Here is a 24,383-nt window from a genome sequence, read left to right as displayed (position 1 = left end):
CTGAGGGAGAAGGAAGATAACACCTTTTCACACAGATCATAGAGCACACACTAATGCACTTTTCTAAATCAACATGCAAACTGTCATAATGCACATGCACAATGCAAGTATTTCTTTTCTCTTTCTTAATGTTGATGAAATGCAAAAAGAAAGTTGTTGTATAACTTTGAATTCAATTTCAAGCGGAAGCAAACAAGTTTGTCCAAAATCGAAAGACACCTTACGATTCACTTGTTTCGACACTTAGAAATATATAAATTCAAACCATATAACGAAAGCGACAAACTCAATCAGCTATGAACAACAAATAAACTAACTCTTAAGATCAGAACGACACTTAATCACAGGTCTAGATCTAAGAGGTCAATGCAAGACTGGTTCACTTTCGTTATGGGAAACTGTAAATGACACAAGAAATACAAAAGAACAAATACAGTTTCTTTATACAACTGAGGTGGAATAATGACAAAGGAAGATGGTTTCAGATAGGCCCACTGACTGGCAACAAACAGCAAAAACAATAGTGAAAACAAGGCAAGACACAGCAGGAAACCCCAGTAGCTCAAGCCAAGACTGGTCCAGCGCAGGTGTAACACTGCCTGTTTGACCTTCAGCGCAGGTAGCCCCTTCGGGAACTGCGCTGAAATGCAGACTGCCTTTGTACAGCCTACAATGAAGAACGAGACTTTCATCCGTCTTGGTTTCCGGGTCACAGATTGCTCAAAAATTCACAGTTTTTGCTCAAATCAAAAGCTATCAGTCAAGGACACACTAAGGGATGTAAAGGAGGATGAAAATCTATCACTAAGAGCTTATTAGAGTCCTTGTGGATCAGCTCTTCAAATCATAAACTTGCCCAGAAACTGAGCTAGAGTAGCTGCCCTCTACTTTGTGTTTGATGGATTCAAACACAGTTTGATTCGGTACTCCCTTTGTTTATGAAATGAATAGCAAAAAAACACAAACAACCAACAAGATACGCTCCCCAGTGGAGTCGCCAATTTGTTGGGGGGAAAAGTATCTAATGCATAATGCCTCTATCCCACTCTGAAGGTGATAGTACTTCAGCAACAACTGAATGCAAAGCTATTCAAAGTTTCTTCTTTATGAGATGAGAGAGGGAAGAAAAGGATGATCTACTAACCGTTATCTTGCGCTAATAGTCGATCCAGTCTTCACTCTTTGCTGCTTGCTCCTAGCTCTTTGCCCTTTCACCGGCCCAGCTACACACAGATCCTGTAAAAGCACAAGAAAAGGAAACTACAAGAAGCATACATCCATAATCGATTATAGGATTAGCATAAATCAAATATACAAGCATCTATTCATCATAAAGACACATGCATATAGAAGAACCTCAAATACTTTATTGATAATAGAAGTAAAGTTTTGAGAGAGTTACAACCACAATGGGCCCAATCCAGCAACACCTCCCAGCTGAAAGAAATCTCCTCTTCACCTCCTTCAAGCAAAACACCCAATAGCTCTATACACAAACCAACAGCACTTCCTTACTTGCACAAAATTCCAGCCTCCCTAGACCTCATGAGAGAGCTCTATATATAGGAGATTTGGAGAAAGGATGAGTCAGCTTGAGGCTGGCATAAAGCTGACTAGTGTCCTCTCCCACTTTAGTTAATCTTCAGTTCTTGAGTCCACTTGGAGAATCTTGCTTCCACTTGGAGATCAAGACCCTCTTACTCATCATAGGGCGAATTCCTTGAACCAAGTGTCAGTTTGGAAGCTTCCTAGGCAGTTGACACCTTACAGAATGACTGTGCCACTTGGCCAATCTCACCCAGCGCAGGTAGCCTTCATTGATTTTGACCTTCAGCGCAGGTACAAGGAGGAGCAGTTGAAATTCAGCGCAGATGCTCAGTGGAGCAGCTGACATGATCCAGAAATAGCCTGTTTTTTAGTGTTTTCAGGTGGAGAACTGATTTTCAGTGCTGTGGTTTGCAGACCTTGTTCCTCTAAGGGTGAGAACAACATGTTTAGGGACTTTGGATCCCTCAGATTATCGACATTTCATGCTCCATGTTGTAAGGCACAAAAATGTCTATAACAACTCCTCCACTTGATCTCCTCTCAGTATCTCCAATTGTGGCTCCTCCACAATTGTCTGAGACTTCTTCTGGGGCTGCATGTTGAGAGGTAATTTACTCTCCCTCTCAACCACCAAGTATCTAACATTTTCCTTGCTCCTCAAGGCTTTGTATGCACCTTGAACCTCAAGGGCATACAGGTTCTTGACTTGTGAACCGATCTGTTTCACCTGTCTCGTGGTGATGTGTATAAGGAAAAACTTTCCCTTACTAAAGACAACATCGTAGCCTTTGTCCTCCAACATCACGATCGATACCAAATTCTTCTTCAGTCCAGGCACATTCTTCACATCTGTCAAGGTGATAAGAGCTCCATCCTCCCTTTGAAAAGAAACTGTGTCCACTCATGAAACACTATAGCTTTCATCATCACCCATCTCTATGCACATCTTGAGGTCTTTCTCCTCCAAGGTACTAAATAAAATTTTATCGCTGGTCATGTGGAATGAGGCTCCATTGTCAAGAAACCAACCACAACCCATCATTGATGACACCATGCATGTGATGAGGGTGAAGTCCATTTCGAACTGAAAGGCTAATGCCTCATCTTCCGATCCTTCCGAGGATCCCTTCTTGGACTTCTTCGATGGTCAATTAGTTGCATAATGACCCATCTCGTGACAATTAAAGCATCTCACTTTAGACTTGTCAACCTTCTTCCCTCCATGAGAAGAATTCGATTCGGAATGGGACACCTTCCCCTTTGTGTTCCTTGCCTTACTTACTAAGGCCAGATTTTCTTCATCATCCTTGGATGAAGAACCATCTCGTGTGCTCCTCCTGATATCCTCCTACATGAGATCCGACCACAGTCGTTCCAATCCAACAGTTTCTCCCTTCCATTCACAAAGTCCTGGTAGCTATTCCAAGTCTTTGGAAGGCCAAGGAGAGCAAGGCTCACCATATCATCATCAACAATAGTTATTCCCACACTGCTAAGCTCATCTCTGCAAGTGGTGAGCTTGTTCAGATATGTGGAAATAGTATCGCAGTTCTCCATCTTGATTCTTTGAAGCTTATCCTTGAGCACCAATTTCCTCTGGTCGCTACTGTTCTGGTAGAGGTCCTTCAATGTCTTCCACATTGAATATGGAGTATCCTTCCCATGGAGACTTGAGACAATATGGTCTCGAACTCCCTCAAGGATAATCTGTCTCGCCCTCGCCACACACTTCTTCCATTCAGCCAACTCTTGTGCATTAGTTGAGCCTAGCTTTGGGATTTATTGATTAATGAAATCCTTCAAGTTGTTTCCTTCTAATACAACCTCCATGCGATCTTTCCATGCTATGTAATTCGAGCTGCCTTCCAAGGCATACTCGAGTCTCAAGCCATTGAACACCATTGACCAACCTTGAAGTATGAGATGAATTCAATTTTCACCCGCAACCCCGAACTTCAAACTTCAAATTCTCTTCTCAGTATACTGTTCACAACTTTGATAACCTTTGCTATGATACCATGTAGAAATTCTAACTGTAGATTAACCTGATAATGTAATATAACTAAAGCAAAGTACTTTAATCTACTTCTACAATCAATTTTGCAAAAGCTTAAAAGATTTGAGCAAGATCAAGCTGAACACATATAACCAGAAGAAGAATGAATGCACATGAAACATAGAAGAATACTCAGGGGAAAGCCTCAGCTAAAAACCCCACTATCTGTATTATTATACAAGGTGGAAATACATTAGAATTACACAAAGCCTTAGCTCCCACAGCTAGCCAGCTCTCAGTACAATCCTCCTAGATGCTCACAAGCAAACAAGGCTTCTCACAAACCTTCTCCTCTACCTTCCAAGCCTCCTATTTCCTTGTGTTGTTTCTCCTAGGTGATCCTACTGTTACCAAGTGTAACACTGATCATTCACATTGATCTCACACCCTATAAAACTACGCAATCCTCAAGGAACCTTTTTCCTTTTGCATGGATGAGTTTCCTTTATAGGAAAACTCATGCAACTGATAATAACTTGTCCTTAACATTTAGCTCAACTGGGTCTTTCTCTGAATAGACATGCATGAGTTACTGATGAGAGAATCTTCAGTTATATGGAGTACACTAGTTGGATGCATGCATGCATTAACTGACTCAACTCAGAATTAGTTCCTCAAATAGTTTGGAACTAATTTAACTGGACTTAACTCAGTAAACTGAGGTAACTAATTACAACTCAAATACTCAATCTTATCTCCTTAATTAAGGGATAATCTCCTTAATTTAAGGGATAACTGTTGCATGACTTAAAAAAGACTTCTAACTTGAATTTCTCCAACTAATTAACTCAAGATGAATTAATTAATTATTTTTCAAGCAGCTGGTGAGACTAAATTCGAATTTAATTCACAATTTTAATTGAAGGGAAAATTAAAATTGGAATATACTGGATTCTATTTTTATCATTTCTTGTTGCTATTTTCAACAAAAAGCTGACAAAGCAAGAGGAATTGGACATAGGATGAATTACCCACTATTGGACGACCCATTGAGTTTGAACTTATGTCGTCGTGAGGACGAATTGTTTCTAGTCACCACCCTCCCTTGCTCAAGTTGTTGTCGTAATTTCCACCAGTATCCCAAAGGTCTCCTCCACTACTGTCTTCAAAAAGGTTGTCTCTTTTCACAACTACTCAACATCTAGTGCATGCATTGGAGGTTAACATCAATGGAAACATAACCCGCCTAGAATTACAATGCATATCGAGCCTTGCCCATAGGAAAGTGCCATCCTTTGCAACAAGGTAGAAACACACAACTTGCCACACAACACTAAGCCGTAGCAATAAGGTTCGAGCCCCGCACAACTTTTTCCATAGGGAAATTGTTGCACCTATGACAGGGGGTCGTTGCACCAAGGTCTCCCAACTAGAGCGCTCAGAGGGAGAGTAGCCTACCATATAATTATGAAAATAAGGAATAATTATTTACATATATGATTGCGTGATCAACCCACCCCTCTTAAAAACAATGAGAAGCAGTGGATTCTTCCCCTCCCTTTTCATTATCTCGAATTCCAATACCCTAATCAAAATAAATATTAGTAATTGAAAAATAAATATATAAACAACTTTTTTTTATAAATTTTTATATACCTTTATTTATCTTGAATTCCAATACCTAATCAAAATAAATATTAGTAATTGAAAAATAAATATATAAACAAATATTAGTAATTGAAAAATAAATATATAAACGACTTTTTTTAATAAACGTTTACATACCTTTATTTATTTATTTAGATTTGATCCTCTTATTCAATATTACAATTTTATCCCAAGATAACCTAATTAAAAATAAAACCAATCCGATAAACATAACCATGTTTACCTACTCAATACCCAAAACTTTTTCCAAATTAAAATGTACTTTTATCTATCTTCTGTAACAGTTAACTCTGACAATTTAATCACATTATCCTTGCATCGTAAGTTCCCAATATATTTAGCTACCACAAGGACTTCAAACATTTGTAATCCTAGTACGAGAATTGTGGTTTCTCCCAGTATCAATTTAGTAATTTATGGTTGACCCAACTCAATAAGTGCACACAAATTTCAAACGTGCTTGCTGTATTTGAAGGCAATGGTGGCAAATACAACACCACCCATATCATTAAATGGACATATTTAGAGAAGATGGAGTTGCAACCACCAAATTCCTAGGAGGGCCACTAGATAATTGCAGTAGCGTTAGATTTATACACTAAGCAATATATACCAGTATGGACATTAATATCCACATGGTCTTGGTCTCTGTGTTGGTGGGGTAGTTGGTTTTATGGCTCCACAAGACTCAATACTCCTCTCTCAATCCAAAAATTTACAGGAGTTGGATACCTTACATTGACCATGAGACTTGTTCAAAACAATAGATAACCATTTTCATTTTTTCTCGGTTTCATTCCAAATATTTTGGACTCAAATCTAGAAAAGTTACATTAGTTGGATGCCCTCCTTTGACCAATACCAGACATAACAATTTGTCAAGGAAACTTATCTGAATTTGGAAATATGTCTGCAGTACGAAAGGTGGTATTTTTTTACAATACAAAAGGTGGGTGCCTTGTTAATATCAAGACCAGTAAAGTATACACATCAATATCACGAGCCACTGACATCTAAATTTTATAATGAATCAGATTCTCCCTCAGGAAATCATTTTTTCATGGGAAGTGTAAAGGTTATTTATAACATTTTAAAATAGTAAGTGGTTAATGAATGTCTTGTAAGGAAATTATTTGATAGTGATAGATAACCAGTTAGTAACTATTCAGGAGACATCTTTTTAACATTATAGAATTCCTTTATTTCTTTGTAAAGATGGTAATAGTAAAGTTTTTAAATTATTTGCAATGTCTATATCTAATTTTAAAGTTTTTCCTTTAGTTATTATCTTATATATTTAAAGTATTAAATATTTTAAGATTTGTTGAATTTTAAAGATGGGGTTTTTAGGTTAATAAATTATTTTTTATAATAAATATAATTTTTTCCCGAGTAAATTGATTTTACATTATGTTAATTAATAAAAAAATATATTTACTGGATTTTAAAATTGATGTTTTAATAATAAATTACCAATATATTAATGTTATTTAAAAATGTGTAAAAATTAAATTATTTTTTAATATTAAATTGAGTTCCACGTATAAAAAAATAATTATTTTAATATTAGTTGAATTTTAAAAATAATATTGTAACATTAACTTCTTAATATATTTAAATCTTAAAAATAGTGTTTTAGTAGTAAATTATATATATATAAGCCCCAAGGGTTAGCTCAACTTGTCAAAGCAGTGCCTTGCCATACGAGAGGTCACAGGGTCGATTATACCCGAAAGCCCTTGGGGTCAGGTCAGTACATAGGCGCGGGGATGTGATCCCCCTTCTGGGTCGAGCCCAGAATTACTGTGGACGTAGCGGCTACCCAATGACCAAGGGTAACAGTGAACCACCAGGAATATATATATATATATATATATATATATATATATATATATATTCAAATTTCTTCTATTTATTTGTATTCGTGGAAAAAGGTATATATAGGTATTTAGAAATTATAGTGGTAGTAGTTTGAATCAACCAAAAAAAATAAAAAATAAAAGATTATATATATATATATATATAATATTATATTAATGTATGATTTTATTAAATTAACATTTTTTATTAATCAAAATATAATAATTATTTTAAAAATTAATTAAAAATTAAATTATATAAAAAAATATAATGATGATATAAAAAATATAATATTACAATGGATCAATATAATTTATTTTAGTCCATGGGGTCTTGGATAGACGGTGGTAGGTGCATTGTTAATGCACTTCTAAATGTTAAGTCACGAGTTCAATTTCTTGCCCTATTGGGGTGTTATCTTGGACATGACCATGATGTAGCTATCTCTCTCTCTCTCTCTCTCTCTTCATTTTATTTTTATTTTTTATTTTCAAGCGTTTTCATTTTTTTTGTGCTTGGATGGTAGCTTGTACAACAAGTGAGTAAAATGAGAATCCTTTGAGGTCAACTATACATGTAACCTTACAACAGTCTTTATTCTCAATATTTATTAGTTTTTTTACTATCTTAAAGGACACAGGGTCTTTGGAGGTATAGATTCTCTAAAAGACTTGTAGATATAGAAAAAAATATACTGCATATTAGACCCACTGTTAAGGAATAATTGTGAGCGAAGGAATACCATTTCTCATTAGGACTCCTGCATCCAAGTTTACACCTTTATTGGCGATATCATTTGCAATAGAAATATTCATTCTCAACACATGAAAGGAGCTAGTAATAGAGAAGACTAGTTTCAGATTCCCGATTCAATCAATAATGCATTGCAACTTGCAATACTTGGGTAAAGATACATGAACAAGGTGATAGATAACCAACCTTGAATCTCCAAACTCCACAAAACCTTCGATGTTTTATTCTTGTCTAGAAGGAGCCCTTGCAGTAATCTGTATGCCTCTGCCGCATTATTTTCTAATTGCCTAACCCTCAAATGTACTGAATTTCAATTTTTCCATTGGGGCTAAGAATAACCCCTCTTGCTCCTCCTACCCTCAGATTATGCTTTGAAGCACCATAAAAACTCACAAAAAAGGATGTATGATATTTCCTCATTTTCTTCATGTCATCTTGATCTAACCTCAACTTCCACCATTCTGTAGGTCTTGAGTGAGTTTTCTTTCTCCTTGGAAAACCAAGAAGGAGGTTAAGAAGCCATTCCTTTGGGAATCCACATTTTTCCTTATCAATAGGGAAGGAAAAATTATTCCAATATTCAACACATAACACTTGAGCTCTTAAGGCTACAAAGTGAGAATGATATTGCTTCTTGTTGAAAATGTTGACATTCCGAGCTATCCAAACTTTCCAACAGTGAAAGTTTGGGAACACCAACAATATTTGATTGAAAGATATATTTCCTTTGAATTTTCCAAGGTAGAAACCCTCCCAAAAAGAGAAGAGGGAGGCGGGCTAGTCAGGCCATTAAAATTTAGAGAAGAGATGAGCAAAGGTGAACTCCCAGACTTCATGAATAAAGGAACAACTGAGAAATAGATGAGCAATTGTTTCTTCCTATCTCAGGCATAAATGACAGCATGAGGGGCTAGCCATTCCTCTTTTTCGAAGATTCTTCGCTATCAAGATTTTACCATGTGTTAACAACCAAAAAAAGGAGTTGAGTTTTAGTGGAAATTTGGGAGTCCAAACTCGTGATAAAAAATGAGACTTTGGAGGAAGTCCTGCTTGAAATAATAATAAAAAGTATCCTTCTTGAAGCGTAAATTTTGAGTTCCGCCATACCCAATGATCAACAGAGGCTCGATTCCTAGGGGCGTAACCAACCAATAGTGACATCAACAAGCTAAGTTGAGTCAAGAGAGTGTGTGGAACACAACCTAGGTCCTAGAAAATCCACAAACTAGAGCTATCCCATTTTGAAATATTTGATAGTGTGAATTTTCTTTTAGAGATCAGCCAATCTCTCAAGGGGATTAGCTCCTCATGACTTTCCAAAGCTTTCTTATTAAGGATTTGATTCGACCATAGATTTATTGACTTCACATTCCCTAGATATCTGGAAATATGCTCTTTAATCAGATCCATACATGGATTTAAGAGCTTCCAGATGGACAAGCCTCCTTTTGGAGCTAGGGGAGCTTTGAGGTTTAATTCTCGTCTCTGCTGAAAGTATTTGCACTGTAGAATTTCTTTCCACTAGGAAAAATGATTTGAAATGTATCTCCACACCAATTTGGCACCTAATGAAATATTCATAAGGGAGGGATCTTAGATCCCTAGGCCACCATGAGACTTTAGGGATTTTACCACAACCCATTTGATGAGATGAAACTTTTTATGACTCTGCTTAGCACCCTCCCATAAATATTTCCTCATAATTTTAGCTAGTTCACAAAGAGTATTAGTTGGCACTAAGAGAGCTATGAATCGATAAAGAGGAAAAGTTGATAATACCACTTTAATAAGAACATGATGCCTAGATAAGTTAAACCAAATCGCTCCCCACTATTGTAGCTTGGACTTGAATTTTGCAATAATTCCTTACTAGGCTTGGGAAGAATAGGATTTTAAACATATGAGAATCCCCAAATATCTGAAATGTTTCCAAGAGGCTACATGATGAAACCCAAGAAGGCGACTTACTTGTTTATGAAGAAGGGGGCTAATATTCCAAGAATACATCTATGATTTTAGATTATTAATAGGATCTCTAGAAGCCAATAGATACAAAGATAGAACCTGCTTGAAGCATTCCATAATAATTAATGAGACTCCTCCCAATAAGAGGGTATCATCAACAAATTGAGATTGATTTATACTCTTGATACCTAAGACATATTTTATACCCAAAAGGTTTCCATTCCTTTGTTCATATTCAAAGCATCTTCTTAATGAATATGCCATAAAGATGAAAGGAAAGGAGACAAGGAGCACCCATGACGAAGTCCTCCTGAGGCTTTAAAAAATCCCAAAGAGTAATCATTCACCAAGGAGGAGATCCAAGGGAAAGAGATACAAACCTCTACTTATTTTATAATTTCCTATCAAAACCAAAACAAAATAGCTTTTTAAAAAAAATCCTTAAATGACATAGTAAAATATAATACATATGACCTGTATACTAATTTTATAAAATAAAATATAAAAGACACCCAACTTTAAATGATTTTATAAGATAAAAACTCATCTAAATATTACCTTAAATCCTTTCATCCTTTCTTAACCTAAAAACAAACAAAATCCTTAAACTTTTTTAAAGTTGGGATTTGGATTTGAGTTTGGAAAAAATCGTTATAGAACATAATTTCAATTTTATTATAATAAAATATTTTAATATTATATAAAAATTTATAATTATATATCTATTTTTGTAATAGAAATGTCGAATAAATATTTAATGTAAACATAATAATATAAAGCGAAGATTAAATTTAATTATGTTAATGTTTTTTCATTATCTATAAAGTTAGGGTAGATTATATTTTAAAAAGAATATGATATTAAGTTAGATAATTTTAAAGATGATTTTATATTAGTTTTAGATAATTTTAAAGATGATTTAATATTAGTTTTGAAACAGTTATTGTGAGGTATTGAAATGACTTTTTAATTATGGAGTAAGGTATTAAATTATTTTTTGTTTAGCTAAGTGCTTGTTTTTTTATCTAAGGAAATAAGGTAATGAACCAAAACCCAAAGGTATCTAGTAGGAGTGGAAGTCTACTTCGTAAAGCCACCAACAAGTTATAACAAATAGCCACATAGGATTTGTTTACGCACAATGATATAGTTACAAGTTAAAGTAAATATGAAGATGCCACTAAATTGGTGGCCCTTAAAATTAGTCTTTTTTATTTTGGAAAAAACAAAATATAAAAATAAGTTATACTTTGGAACATAATATAGAGAATCATAAAAGGAGGGCGAAAATGCGAAAATGTTTTGAGTCATTTTTAGTCTACCTTAATAATTGTTTGGATTTGGTTTTTAAATTGATGCCATAACATCCTCTTTTAATTAATCATTGAGAATTTCAATACTACATATTTGGTAGGATTGTAAATCTACCTCTTAAAGTTGTCAACAAATTATAGTGAATGACCATTTACTTTTTGTTTATGCATAATTATGTAGCGACAAATTAAGGTACATATGAATATGTTACTAAGTCCTTAGTCTTTGAAAAATAGAGTTTTTTATTTTTTATTTTTCAAGAAAAATGAAAAATAAGATAAGTTATTATAATAAAATACTTTGAAACATTACATAGAGAATCTCAAGGGGGAAATATAATTCATTCTTGTTTTATGTTTTATCTTATTAATTGCTTGGTTTTGGTTTGTGAATTGATATCATAACATGCTCTTTTAATTAACATTTTTCATACTAGTTGTTCAATATGAGTGGAAGTCTATCTCTTAAAAGCACCAACAAGTTATAACAAATGGCCACTAAGTTCCGTTTATGCAGAATGATGTACAAGTTAAAATAGATCTTGAAATGCTACTATGCAGATTGCCCTGAAAATTAAAAGACTATTTTTGGAAAAAAAAAATTAAAAAATATAAAAATAAGTTTTTGGAAAAAAAAAATAAATATATATATATATATTTTTTATTATAATAAGATGGTTTGGAATATTACATAGAATCTCAAAGAAGATGAGAAGGGGAAAATGTTTACGACACATTTTTAGTCTACTTTATTAATTGTTTGAATTTGGTATATAAATTGACATCCTAACATCTTTTTTAATGAGGCATTGATATTGTTCATATTTATGATTGTTAACTGTCATATTAAATGATACTTATAATTATTGAATGGGTCTATGAATAATATTTTTGTAATTGTATTTACAATTATACAATCTTTTTTGGACTACTACTTTAATATTATAGACTACTACTTTAATATTATATTATTAAATTTTTACTTATAATTCTTAAATATATTTATATTATAATTTTTTTAAAATTACGCGTATGTTTATAAAATTTTATTCTTTATTTTTACTATCAATAATATTTTAAAATTACATATATGTTTATAAAATCTCATTCTTTATTTTTCACTGTCAATATTATTTAATATTGACATCATTAATGAACCATCACCTTAATAGTAATATGATTGAAATTTAAATATCATATTCAATATCATATTAATAAATTTTTTTTTTTTTGAAACATTTATTCTAAATAAATTTTAATAATAAATTTTTTAATTAATATTATAATTTGTTTAAATTTTAATATTAATTTATAAAAATAATTTTATAAAATAAAAAAAATATATAATTGTTAGGATATTAATTAGTTTTTCAATTTTCATAACGAAGTAATTAATTTATAATGGTTAATTATATTATATATAACATCTCATTACATATAGCATATATTTTGTTGAATACATTCTAATTAATATAAACCACAAATAATAATTAGTATAAACAACTAAGATTGAGTATTGAATTTGACCTCTCTCATAACTCAAAAGTATTGGAGGAGGATCAACGACAAAGCTCTCTCTCGTTTTGATTATCATTTTAATATTAATACTTTTGAAATTTAAATAGCATATTTAACCCCCCGATCGGGGTGGCTGCTCGAGGAAATAGGCCATATATGGCTCTCAGACAAATACTAGGACGGGTACAGGCCACCGCAACCCACACGCTCATGGCGATGGGTGAGGTGGCATCCCGCATGAGGAAGTACAGGATGGAAGGGAGAAGTGGCAGCTAGTGCTAGGGTAGTGATGGAGGTGGGAAGGACAAGACAGGAGGATGGATGAGACAGAAGAGGAAGGAGGGGGAGTATGAAGGAATGAAGGGTGATGAGAAGAGTATTGTTGCGAAGGAGAGACAGAGGAATGACGAGGAAGATCAACTCAACAACCTGCAACGACACCTTCGAAGCGGCACCGGGTATGTAATCTGGTCATATTCATTATTTGAAATGCTGCCTATGTGTTTACATGGAAAGGGAATGAGAGGTTCGAATAGAGAGGAGGGAAGGGATAAAGGAGGGAGAGATTTGGACATGCTGCGAGGGAAGGGGAGTGAGGTTGAACCTGTAAATGGTATCGTGAGGGACCACCAGGGACTAGAATATGAGGGAGGCCATGCCATTAATTTAGCCAGCCAAACCCATAAGGTGGAAGGAGAGAGGGAGATAAGCAAGTGAGAGGTGGGGCAATTGCGAGAGATAGAGAAGAGCGAAATGTGCACAGGCCAGAGGGGAGGGAGAAGGGAAAGGAATTGAGGGTAGTAGTTGTATGGTTCAAGGGACGGGAGGGTAAGGCTGTAAGAGTCATGCGAATTGAGTACTAGGACTCTAACCCCAAGAACATAGCAGAGAGAGGCAATTTCCAAAAAGGCAGAGGGTATATTGCATGGCAGGGGAGTGGCGTTGTTAGCTCTGGCGGAGAGGCTATTGCATGGCAGAGGAGAGGCGTTGTTACTTCGGACAGAAATGAGGCAACAAAGAAGTGGGCAGAGGGGCATCAGGGCAGAGACGGTGGTGGTAGGAGATGCAAGGAGAGGGGCAACGATAGAATGGTGGAAACACTGACAAATGTAATATGTAAGCTAACTGGAATGTTTTGTGAACAGGTGAGCACAACAAGTGACATGGATAGACCAACCCGTGGTAGAGGACGCGACAGAAGGGGAAGGGAGGAGCCTCGGGGTGTTGACCCAGGTACCTTGGAACCTAGATGTGGAAGAAAGCCAGTAGAAAGACTAATCAATGAAGCAGTGACAACGTATAGAGTAGGGACAGATGCAAGCATCAAGAAGATCTTAGAAGACTGGGAGGAACAGATAAAAGAGGAGGCAGACTCAGAAGAGGAAATGGAGGCCTGGCGAGAGGTAATCCCGGACCCAGGAAATACGAGGGGAAGACTAACTCAATTTAAGCAGACTCTATACCTATATTGGCTCATGAAGAGCCTGATGGGGAAGGCCATGGAGCAACTATCAATGGGGATGGCAATGACCCTCTAGGACATGCCAAACTACAAGAAAGACCTACAGACCATACAGTTTCAGTTGTGCAAGTAGGACATCCACCTAGACAGAATCCAAAGGCATATCCCTTGTATCATCGAGTTGGCAAATGCACCAGGAGACTCAGTTGATGACCCAGCCTCGGTCGACTCTGCCTCAGAGGACGAAAATGAATAGTTAGGTTCCTGACCGTTTTTTAGTTTTTAGCGGATAGCATTTACTTTTATTATGTATGCTTATGATAGATAGAAACTCACGCTCCTATTATGATATAGATGTATATATAGCTTGGGTAGATCCCTTAAACTATATGATTTTTGGATGGCATATAACACGGAAAGGTGGCCAACAGACTTGGTTTCCCATTGGGCAAGTTGAGGCCACCTATCTCATTTATGTAGTGTAAACTTGTTTTTCATAAATAAAAAATAAAATATCCTACCAAACATTACAAAAAAATTAACATATTTAACAGATTAGAGTTAGTTTAACTGAATTTTTAAAATTATATTTAAGAAGTTCTGAACACTTTTATAATAATAATATATATATATATATATATTTAATTAAAATAGCACTGAATAAATTTAATATCATATATATATTCTTTATAATATAATTATATTTTTATATAATGTTAACATTAACACGATCGGTTTTTACAATATTACATTTTTTTTTTATCTCCTGGCCCTTCTGCATTTAAGGTGTTGCAACGCTTAGACATAGCAAAACCAACCAACGCTTGGCCGACATGGTTGACAAGTAACAGGTTTGACATTTCAGTCATAACTCTGACTCTTGCTCTGTATATAAAACAAAAACAAAAACGAAACCATATTCACAAAATGGTGAAGAACGATGCATTTAATGAAATTTGCGTTGGCTTGGGTGGTGGTTGGTTGGTTCTGGTTACCAACGCACCCATCCAAAATCCAAAAATAATTCACCACCTCCGCTATTCATCCCCAAGCCCAATGCAAGACTTCAAATTTAAATCCTGGGTTGTAATTTTCATCCTTTAATGTTATAGTTCTCAGTCAATTATCAGTCACGATTGTCTTCCATCTGTCCATCCTCCAACTTCTCCGTGAAAAGGCACCGCCCTGCCTGCCCACGACATTAATTACTTAAACACGTATTGTCTCAACTGTATTATACCAAGTCCTCAAACACAGGGCTTTTGTTCACAGGCATTGTGTTGTTGCAGGAAGAAAGTTCAAACATATATACACAACACAGTTCGATTCATATATATACATCATAATTCTTCATTTGCAGAAATAGCTTTGTGAGATATACATAGATAGACACAGTTTGTGTGTATATATACAGAATTGATTTCGAATGGCGCCTTCGACTAATGAATACCATAATCAACATCGTGCAGAGCTTCTGCATCATACCATAATAACAAAGAAGATCTCGCTCCCCTGCGCCGAAGATCGGCTCTCGGAGCTCCGGGGGCTTATGAACAAATCAGAGGGAGATCCCCTGCGTGTGGTGGGAATTGGGGCTGGGGCTTGGGGGAGCGTATTCATGGCGATGCTTCGGGAAGCCTACGGTCACGTGGGAGATGATAAGGTGCAGTTCAGGATGTGGAGAAGGGCTGGGAAGGCAGTGGACAGAGCCTCTGCTCACTGTCTCTTTGATGTCATCAACTCCAGGGAGGACGTTCTCAGGAGGCTTATCTGTAACTGTGCTTATCTCAAATATGTGGAGGCCAGGTTGGGGGATCGAGTCCTGTATGCTGACGAGATTCTGCGAGATGGGTTCTGTGTCAATATGCTTGAGACACCCCTTTGTCCTGTCAAGGTGGTCACCAACTTGCAGGAGGCCGTTTGGGATGCCGACATTGTTGTCAATGGATTACCCTCCACCGAGACGAGGCCGGTTTTTGAAGAGATTGGGAGGTACTGGGGGGAAAGGATTGCATTGCCTGTCGTTATTTCTCTGGCCAAGGGAGTGGAGGCGGTGCTGAAGCCTGTTCCACATATTGTTACGCCCACCCAAATGATCCATGAAGCCAGTTAGCATTCTTTTCTCCTCTACCTATGTTCTTAAATTTAGCTCATGCCATGGTTTTTCCACTCTCCTGCATGCTTGAATGTATTGGAATGAGGCTTGGATTGAATTGAGTGGAATGTTTTTTTAGAATCGTTTTGACTTGAGCTGGCAAAGAAGTTATCGACCTTAGATTGGGAGAGCCACATCAAACTGGATATAAATTTTATGTTGCTTTAAGTACTCTATAGATCATCACCTTCGCCATATTTCCCAAAAGGATTCAACAAAGTCCTTATACTTACTAGTCAAAGTCCATTACTGTATGATATCTTGTCCCAAGTCCATTAGTTTATAATATCATGTCCAAAGTAGTGGACAAGTAGAGAAGGATCACAAGGTAGAATCAAACTTTGGACATGAAAAGTGATATTGAATTCAACCAAGTCCTTCAGTTGAAAGTCTATTAGTCTATAATATCATGTCCAAGTAGTGGAAAAGTAAAAGATCTCAAGACAAAATTAAAATTAGAACCTGAAATTTCAGTAAAAGTGATGTTGATTCAAAAAGTCCCTTGAGTCAAAAATAAAAGCCTATTAGTCTATAATATCATGGCCATGTAGATAATGAAAAGGTAGAAAAGGATTTCAAGGTAGAATTAAACTTATGACATGAATTTTCAGTATCTTGGGGCTGATATGGAACTTGGAAGGTTTCCCTGTCTAGATTGAATTGAAATCTGAGTTGCCCATCTCAGCTAATTTGGCCTGCTGGCTTCTCAAATTTCTCTTTTGTGCGGTGGACTGTTACAGATCTGTTGGACCATATCACAATTCTTTTACAATTTCCTTATATGTAGCACATGTCATGTTTTTTCACTATAGTGCATGAATGAATTTATTGGGTTTAGGTTTGAATTCAATTCAATTCAATTTGAATTAAATGTTTTCTGTGGGGTCATTTTTATTTTGAGCTGGTATGTTTTCTGTGGAGTTAATTTGGTTTTTAGCTGGCAAAGAAGTTCACCCATACGTTCTCAATCTTGGCTGGGGAGACCCATATCTGTCTATAAATTTTCCATTCCATTTACATTGTCCGGGCACTTTAAATCGGCCTCTCTAAAATGATTCAACAAAGCCTCTCGAATAATAGGTAAAGCCCATTAGTGTATAATATCATGTCCACGTCGTGAAAAAGTAGAGAAGGATGAACATCATTGGCTGGAACGGAACTAGGAAGATGTCCTTTTCTCAATCGAATTGAAAGCTGAGCTGCCCAGCTTGGCTAATTTAACTTACTGTCCTCTCAATTCTCTCTTTTATACATTATGATTAAACCTTGATGGGAATGTTGGACAATGTTACAATGCTTTACAACTTCCTTCTATGCAGGACATGTATGTTGCTTTCACTGTACTGTATGCATGATGTATTGGGTTGAGGCTTCGATTGAATTTGAATTGAATGCTTTTTCTGTGGGGTCATTATAATTTTGAGCTGGAATGTTTTCGGTGCCGCCATTATGATTTTGAGTTGGTATGTTTTCTGTGGGGTTATTTTGAATTTGAGCTGGCAAAAAAGGTTTAGACGTACATTCGACCCATATCAAACTGGTTATAAATTTTTCCATTAGCATAGTTCAGGCATTTATAAATCTTCATTTCCAAAACAATTTTAGTGATAGGTAAAAAGTCATTAGTCTACAATATCATGTCCAAGTAGAAGAAAAGTAGATAAGGATCTCAAGGTAGAATCAACATGGGACATGAAATAATGATTTTAACATCATGGAGCTGGAATAGAACTTGAAAGATGTCCATGTCGGAACTGAATTGAAGGCTGAGCTGCCCTTTTCGGCTAATTTGACCTACAGGCCCCTCAATTATCTCTTTTATCCATTAAACTCTTATGGGTCTGTTGGGCCATGTTACAATGCTTTCACAATTATCTTCTATGATCTTAGTTATTAGTTATGCTATTTGGATGGTACAATGTCTGAGTGGTTGAGAAGAAGCGAAGGATCTCAGACATCGGATTTTGAGAGCACCTATTGTCCTAATTCAGATTACCCGCTTCTTCCAACGAGGGGGTGAGAATCGACTTGGGACATGCATTTGACACTTTCAACATCCAGGGACAAGAATGGAAAATGGAAGATGTCCTTCTCTGAATTGAATTGTAGGTTTAATTGGAGATTTTGATAAGTTTGATCTGCTGATCTCTCAATTCTGTCTCTTATCCACTAGACCCTTATGGCCTATTATAACATTTTTTATTTCTATTACAGTTTTCTTCTATGATCTGGTTATAATTTTAGCTAATTGGGTAGTACAGTGTCCAAGTTATGGAGAAAAGAAGACGGATCTAGGGCAATGTATTTTAAGAGCTCTTGGTGGTTTAGGCTACCTGCTTCCAACAAGAGCGTGAGGATCAAATTAGGACTTGCAATTGGCAATTTCAACATCGCAGTGTAAGATTGAGCTTAGGAGATGGCCATATTTTAATTGTATTGAAGGTTTGATTGCCAATTTGTCCAATTCGACTCACTGATATGAGATATCTCAATTCCCTGTTTTATCCACTACACCATTATGTGTCCATTGGACTGTGTTACAACCTACAAATTTATGCTATGATCTAGATATTAGTTTTTCTCGTTTGAAGTAGTAACCTGTTCTTCAGGTAGTTGTTGCACTGCAAGGCTTTTGCCCCCAATGAGTATTATTAGAATGTGCGTACTCTGTTAAATTAGGAAATATGTGAAGCTACACAAGTGGCCACAGTTTCTACAATACTATCCCTTTACAAAATCCTTTATGTGATTACAAGGTTAGCCCTCTCTTGATGACCATCATTAAATATTAAGTGACTTCCACACAAGCTGTAGAAAATTGGATCATATTGAAAAATTATTAGCAATCAGGAAGACTGGTCTAAACCAAATGTCTGCTTTTTAGATGGAAATTAAGGGATGCTGTCTAAAAACATTATACAAATTTGAATTTAAAATAATGGTCAGAATTGGGTTATGGCCAACAAAAATATGCGGTTCTAGCTTCAGCTTTCTTATCACTGCTTTTAAGTTTTAAATGACAGGTTTATTTTCTCCATTAAGGCTTCCTTTGTGGTCAATATAGGTGGGAAAAAGGTCTTCCTGGGAATTATCAAAAGAATATGGCAAATGGAACATGTTCAGAATCCAGACAAAGTCATAAAATTAGCTGAACAAGATATAAAACTCAAACAGACATTAATCTACAGATCTCTGACCGAATTTGGAAGTTATAATGAGGTTTGTAAATAATTTAGAATATGAGCATTGTGTCTCCAGCCAGGATTGCAAAATTTGCCCAGAAAGTTATGTTCTCACCTTTATTCAAAGTATGTCAGAAGTTTGATCAACTGTCTTTTACTTTTCATGGGTTGCTAATGTAGATGCAGCCACCTACCACGTGGAGGTGCTTTGAAGCAAATTGAAAATTTCCTCATGTCTTTAGGATTTGCAAAAATCTAATACTGGATCCTTGACAATCATTTGTATATCTCCCAAGCCATTCTAGAATCTGGGCCTCTAACAAGTGTGCATTATGTATTTGAGCTTCGCCTGCTCAAAGTTGATGTTGAAACCAAAACAAATGCATCTGATTTTGGATATGGTAAATTTGTGTTGAATACTTTTACTATCAATAAACTCTAGCGGAATGCCTTGCCTATTATCCACTTTTCCCTTGTTATAATGCAACTCTGATGTAATGGAGTTTTCCCATCAGTATATCTGTTAGATTTAAGGTGTGTATTTCAATCTAGTTTGAAAGTTACCCTATTGCTATCAAATTCTGCTGACTGTCTTTGTAGTGTTTATTGTTTGCATCTGACAACTGTGATAAATCCACTGTGAAGAAGATAAAATAGATTACGTGGTGTGGATTTATTTTGTATTGATCTTATGCCTGATATTTCTGGTGTGTAGCAAATGTTCCTATATCAAATATACTCTATCTGGGAGGACCAAATATAGCTTCAGAAGTGTACAACAAGGAGTATGCTAATGCTCGAATATGCGGGTCAGAGAAGTGGGCAAAACCCCTAGCAAGCTTCCTTCGTCAGCCACATTTTACAGTATGGGACAATCCAGACCTTGTCACGCATGAAGTCATGGGAGGTCTTAAAAATGTATATGCAATTGGTGCAGGTAATAATTTGCTTCTTACTTTGTTTAGTATTTCTTCAAGTTCTCTGATTTTGGTATTCATATAAGGACTTGATTTTCTCAATGACCCATGGGAATTTAGTGAATTTATGATATGTGTTCCATGGAGCAATGCGTAGCAAAAGCATGCAACATGGACAGAAATTCCTAGCTTCTGTGGGCAAGGCAGTCCTCTCAATTGTTAAATTTAACAGCCAACAAGTATTTACTATTTAGTATAAAACAATGGTCTCATGGTTGCTTCTTGCGCTTTCATTCATTTCTTGTGACAAATTTTGTATAGTTTCAGTGGTTTTAGATTAAGTTTTGAATTTTGGCTACCATGCCCAATAATAGTGATTGAGCATTGCAACTGGCATCTCATAGCATTGCATAAACATACAATTTGTTTCACAGGCATTCATTATGCCTTAAGTTGTTATCATTCCTGTTTGTAATTTTCTCTTAAACCATTAAATAATGATGAATTAATGTTTCCCTGTTCATGTTCAAACTATGTTAATACTTTTTAGTTCCTGTACAGGCATGGTTGCAGCTTTGACAAATGAGAGTGCTACAAGCAAGTCTGTCTATTTTGCTCACTGCACATCAGAGATGATCTATATAACACATTTGTTGGCGGAAGAGCCTGAGAAATTGACAGGCCCACTTCTGGCTGATACATATGTTACACTGCTGAAGGGAAGAAATGCGTGGTATGGTCAACGGATTGCAAAGGGAGAAATTAGGCCAGACATGGGGGACAGCATACAAGGAAAAGGAATGATACAGGTTTAAATCCAATTTTGAGCTCAGGCAATATTTTTCTTTTTCTCTTTTATTTATTGCCGCAATACATGTTTCATAGTTTAAATGAGACATAGCAACCACAAAGTGGGAAAACTGCTTTTGGAAAGCTTCCAAGGAGACCCATAAGCTTTTTAGCAGTCCTTGGCATGCTTTAAAAGTAAGTTCATAATCCAAAGATGGCAGAGTATTTATGGTTGGAAATGCAGTATCAAATTCCATATTGCAGAAACATGAATGGCTACTTTCTGTTTTTGATAATATAGGGTGTATCAGCCGTGGAAGCATTCTATGAATTGCTTTGCCAACCGAGTTTAAGTGTCATGCACCCAGAGAGGAAAAAGGAGGTGGTTCCTGTGGAGCTATGTCCCATTCTTAAGACTCTGTACAATATCCTTATAAAAAGGTAATAATTTTCTGTTTGCTTGTAAGGTTTCAGTGTAGAACAATCTTGTTACGAATGTCATATCCAAAAAAGTTGTCTTGCGAAAGTGTCAATAGGACATTTGATTCCCTTTCCCCTAAACATGATCAAAGTTTATATTCTACATTTGAGAAAGGATTGACTGGAGCAATTTTAACCTCTTAATGCAGGGAAGCATCAGCAGAAGCTATATTACAAGCCTTGAGAGATGAGAATATGTATGATCCACGTCATCGTATTGAGATTGCTTCAGTAAATAAATGCTCCATGCTTCAGTTGCCATGCACTCCGAAGACAGTCCAACTTGACAGGGAGTCAATTCTAGAGTGTTAAGATAATAAATTACGATATTTTGTGAGGGGGTGTTAATGTCGTCAGAGATTTTCTTCAGTGACCAAAAATACAGTTGTCCCTTCATTTGAAGTATTTTGTCATGATTGTGTAACTGCACAATTGTTGTTCTGATCGATAGAACAACAATGCATTCTTGGATAAAAATGGTTGTTGGTACTGGCTAAAAGATTTAGGCAGATTGGGTAAGTATAGGCATTTGCCTTATGTAGTTGGTGATCAATTGTGTATAATCAAAGTTATTAATTGTTTATAATCAAATAAGGAAGACCACTTGCTGAGTAATATTTCCCTTGCTATTTTGTATATTGCAAATTAAACCCTACATTTTACCCAGTTTACTGGTGCACAGAAAGGGAAATGTGACAGAAAAACTAGAGGTTTGCAGCACTATAAGTAATCTAAAACTAAGTTTTGCTTACTGTTATTTTCCTATATGGAAAAAAGTTTGCTTTCAATGCTTAATGTCTTACACCAAACAATTGAATCTTAATATTATACAATATATTGAAGGACTATGCACTTGGGCGTATATCTCATGTGGTTGGGACGGACCGCTTTCCGCCTCCCCACCCGTGTTCGAAACCTCGATGCATGCTTCCACTGCTCTGCAGCTTAATGTTGATCAATCTTGCTTTGCTGCTCCGCAGCATATTGTAACAATCACGCTTCTGTAAATATGTGTACATTGCGAATTCAATCTCACTTCTGTAAATATGTGTAATTGTGAATTTCGAGTTAATACAACTTCTTCTAGAGGGACTCAGCCCCCTCATTTTTAATTAATATGTTGAAGGACTGCTATTTAATAATGGTGTTTTCCTCAAAATTTTGGTGTCAATGTTTCGGCATATTTCCAAAGCCCATTTTTGTTCGTTACTCTCCTGCCTTCTCTGTCATTCGCTGTTGACAATTACCGCCAATGACCACCAATGGATGCCCTATTTTATAGATCCCCTCTTGGAAAGGTGTGGCTCTCTCTAAGGCACCTGCTGTTGACAATTACCGCCAATGACCACCAATGGATGCCCTATTTTATAGATCCCCTCTTGGAAAGGTGTGGCTCTCTCTAAGGCACCTCCAACAAACAGGGTATATGATTTCTTCATAGCCCAAGTCAAAAGTGTGTATAGTTCCACAAATGCAAAGTGGATAATGTAATAAATCCTTAGCGTTTCTTCTACTTCCCCATTGTTAGTTCTCTTGTCATTCAAGCTTGAGCCTTCTTCTCATCCTAGCTTTCCTTGCACAGATTAGTTTTATATTTATTTTGAAAAATGATAAGCAAACCATAATCACCAGCAATAGAGCATTCATGGGAATATTGTCCATATATACATAGTTGGATGTATATGCACAAAGATCCAACTGTGGATATATTGCCATTAATCTCTGCTACTTGCTCTTATTGTTTGCTTAAACAATAAGCACTGAGCAGTGCAACATTAATATAAAGCGGGAGAACCAAACGGTCTCCTATAAAAGATACAATGCATGAAGTAAATCAACATCTTGCCCTACCGGAGAAGATCCAGGAGCTAATAGGTCTGAGGATCAGACCCATCTCTCCTAACATTTGAGATCAGTGAGGATCAGACCCACGGATCCTCACTGATTTCGAGTCTAGATACGTATTGGTATCAATCGATCTCTTGGTGCCCCTGTCTAAATGTAGTACCCTGAAAAATGTTGTGATCCTCTGTGTGGGGTCTGGTCTGATGGGAGGCTGAAGAATATGTGCTCGGAACTTAAGAGCCTCCTGCATATATAGGGCCAAACATCTCTGATTGGGTTAACTGAAAAAGTCGGCGAGGGTTTGAGAATCTTTGAACAAGCAATGAAACCTTCCTCTGATCTCGTAGTAGACAAGGTGTCCAAGGATGAAGTGCACCTCGATCTCCACTTCCTATAAATGACATACCTGGCAGAGTCTGTCTAGTCTATCCACCTGGTGGTCTATCTCTACCTGAAGTCTATGAGAACCTACTCTGAACTGGCCTAGAGGAATGCGAAGAGCATGCATCCAGTGGTGAAAGGTATATTGGGGTCGAACAATGAGCCTGTCTCTCAACTCCAAGAAGTGCTCAACGTAGAAGGCCATCTTTGGGTGCAACCCTCTTGGAGGATTGACCTAGGTGACCTGGACGAACTGCCTGTAGATGTCCTCCCTGATGATCTTGTTTAGCTCCTGTCTAGTAGGTAAAAGGTGACCGAGAGCATCTAAGGAATATCGGAAAGGAGGGAGACAATCCAACTGAATTCCCACTGACTCTAAGAGGTTTGAGACTCTTGTAAACCAACATTTGGCTCGGCCTAAGGGAGTAGAACGGGCAATAGTCTCAGAAGAGCAATATGCCAAGTAAGGATAATGGTCCCTACTCTTTATCGAGTCTACGAAGCCCTGGACACGATGCAAGAATGAAACCAATCTGAAAACCGTCTCAAGC

The 24,383-nt window shown here is 36.4% G+C and overlaps 1 protein-coding gene across 1 annotated transcript; it reads left to right on the top strand.

Annotated features, from left to right (window-relative positions):
* The first annotated feature begins 15,026 nt into the window (after nucleotides 1–15,026).
* LOC149182639 (putative glycerol-3-phosphate dehydrogenase [NAD(+)] 1, cytosolic) lies at nucleotides 15,027–22,221 on the top strand. The gene is made up of 5 exons (XM_089416909.1): nucleotides 15,027–16,191; nucleotides 20,136–20,357; nucleotides 20,899–21,146; nucleotides 21,428–21,567; nucleotides 21,756–22,221. The coding sequence occupies exons 1-5, from the start codon at nucleotides 15,510–15,512 to the stop codon at nucleotides 21,916–21,918; spliced, it is 1,455 nt and encodes a 484-aa protein (XP_089273035.1). The 5' UTR covers nucleotides 15,027–15,509; the 3' UTR covers nucleotides 21,919–22,221.
* The last annotated feature ends 2,162 nt before the right edge of the window (nucleotides 22,222–24,383 follow it).

This window comes from Pinus tabuliformis, chromosome 3_2, assembly GCF_031772625.1.
Source record: "Pinus tabuliformis cultivar Carrire ecotype Pingquan chromosome 3_2, CPIR1, whole genome shotgun sequence".
NCBI classification, from domain to species: domain Eukaryota; kingdom Viridiplantae; phylum Streptophyta; class Pinopsida; order Pinales; family Pinaceae; genus Pinus; species Pinus tabuliformis.
This window is presented reverse-complemented; position numbering and strand designations above follow the sequence as displayed.

Bases quoted from the DNA above. Each gene is read 5' to 3' on its own strand.
- LOC149182639 (XM_089416909.1), top strand. From the start codon at position 15,510: ATGGCGCCTTCGACTAATGAATACCATAATCAACATCGTGCAGAGCTT. The intron at 16,192-20,135 runs GTTAGCATTCTT...TCTGGTGTGTAG, and splicing joins CCAAATGATCCATGAAGCCA to CAAATGTTCCTATATCAAAT. The intron at 21,568-21,755 runs GTAATAATTTTC...CTCTTAATGCAG, and splicing joins TACAATATCCTTATAAAAAG to GGAAGCATCAGCAGAAGCTA.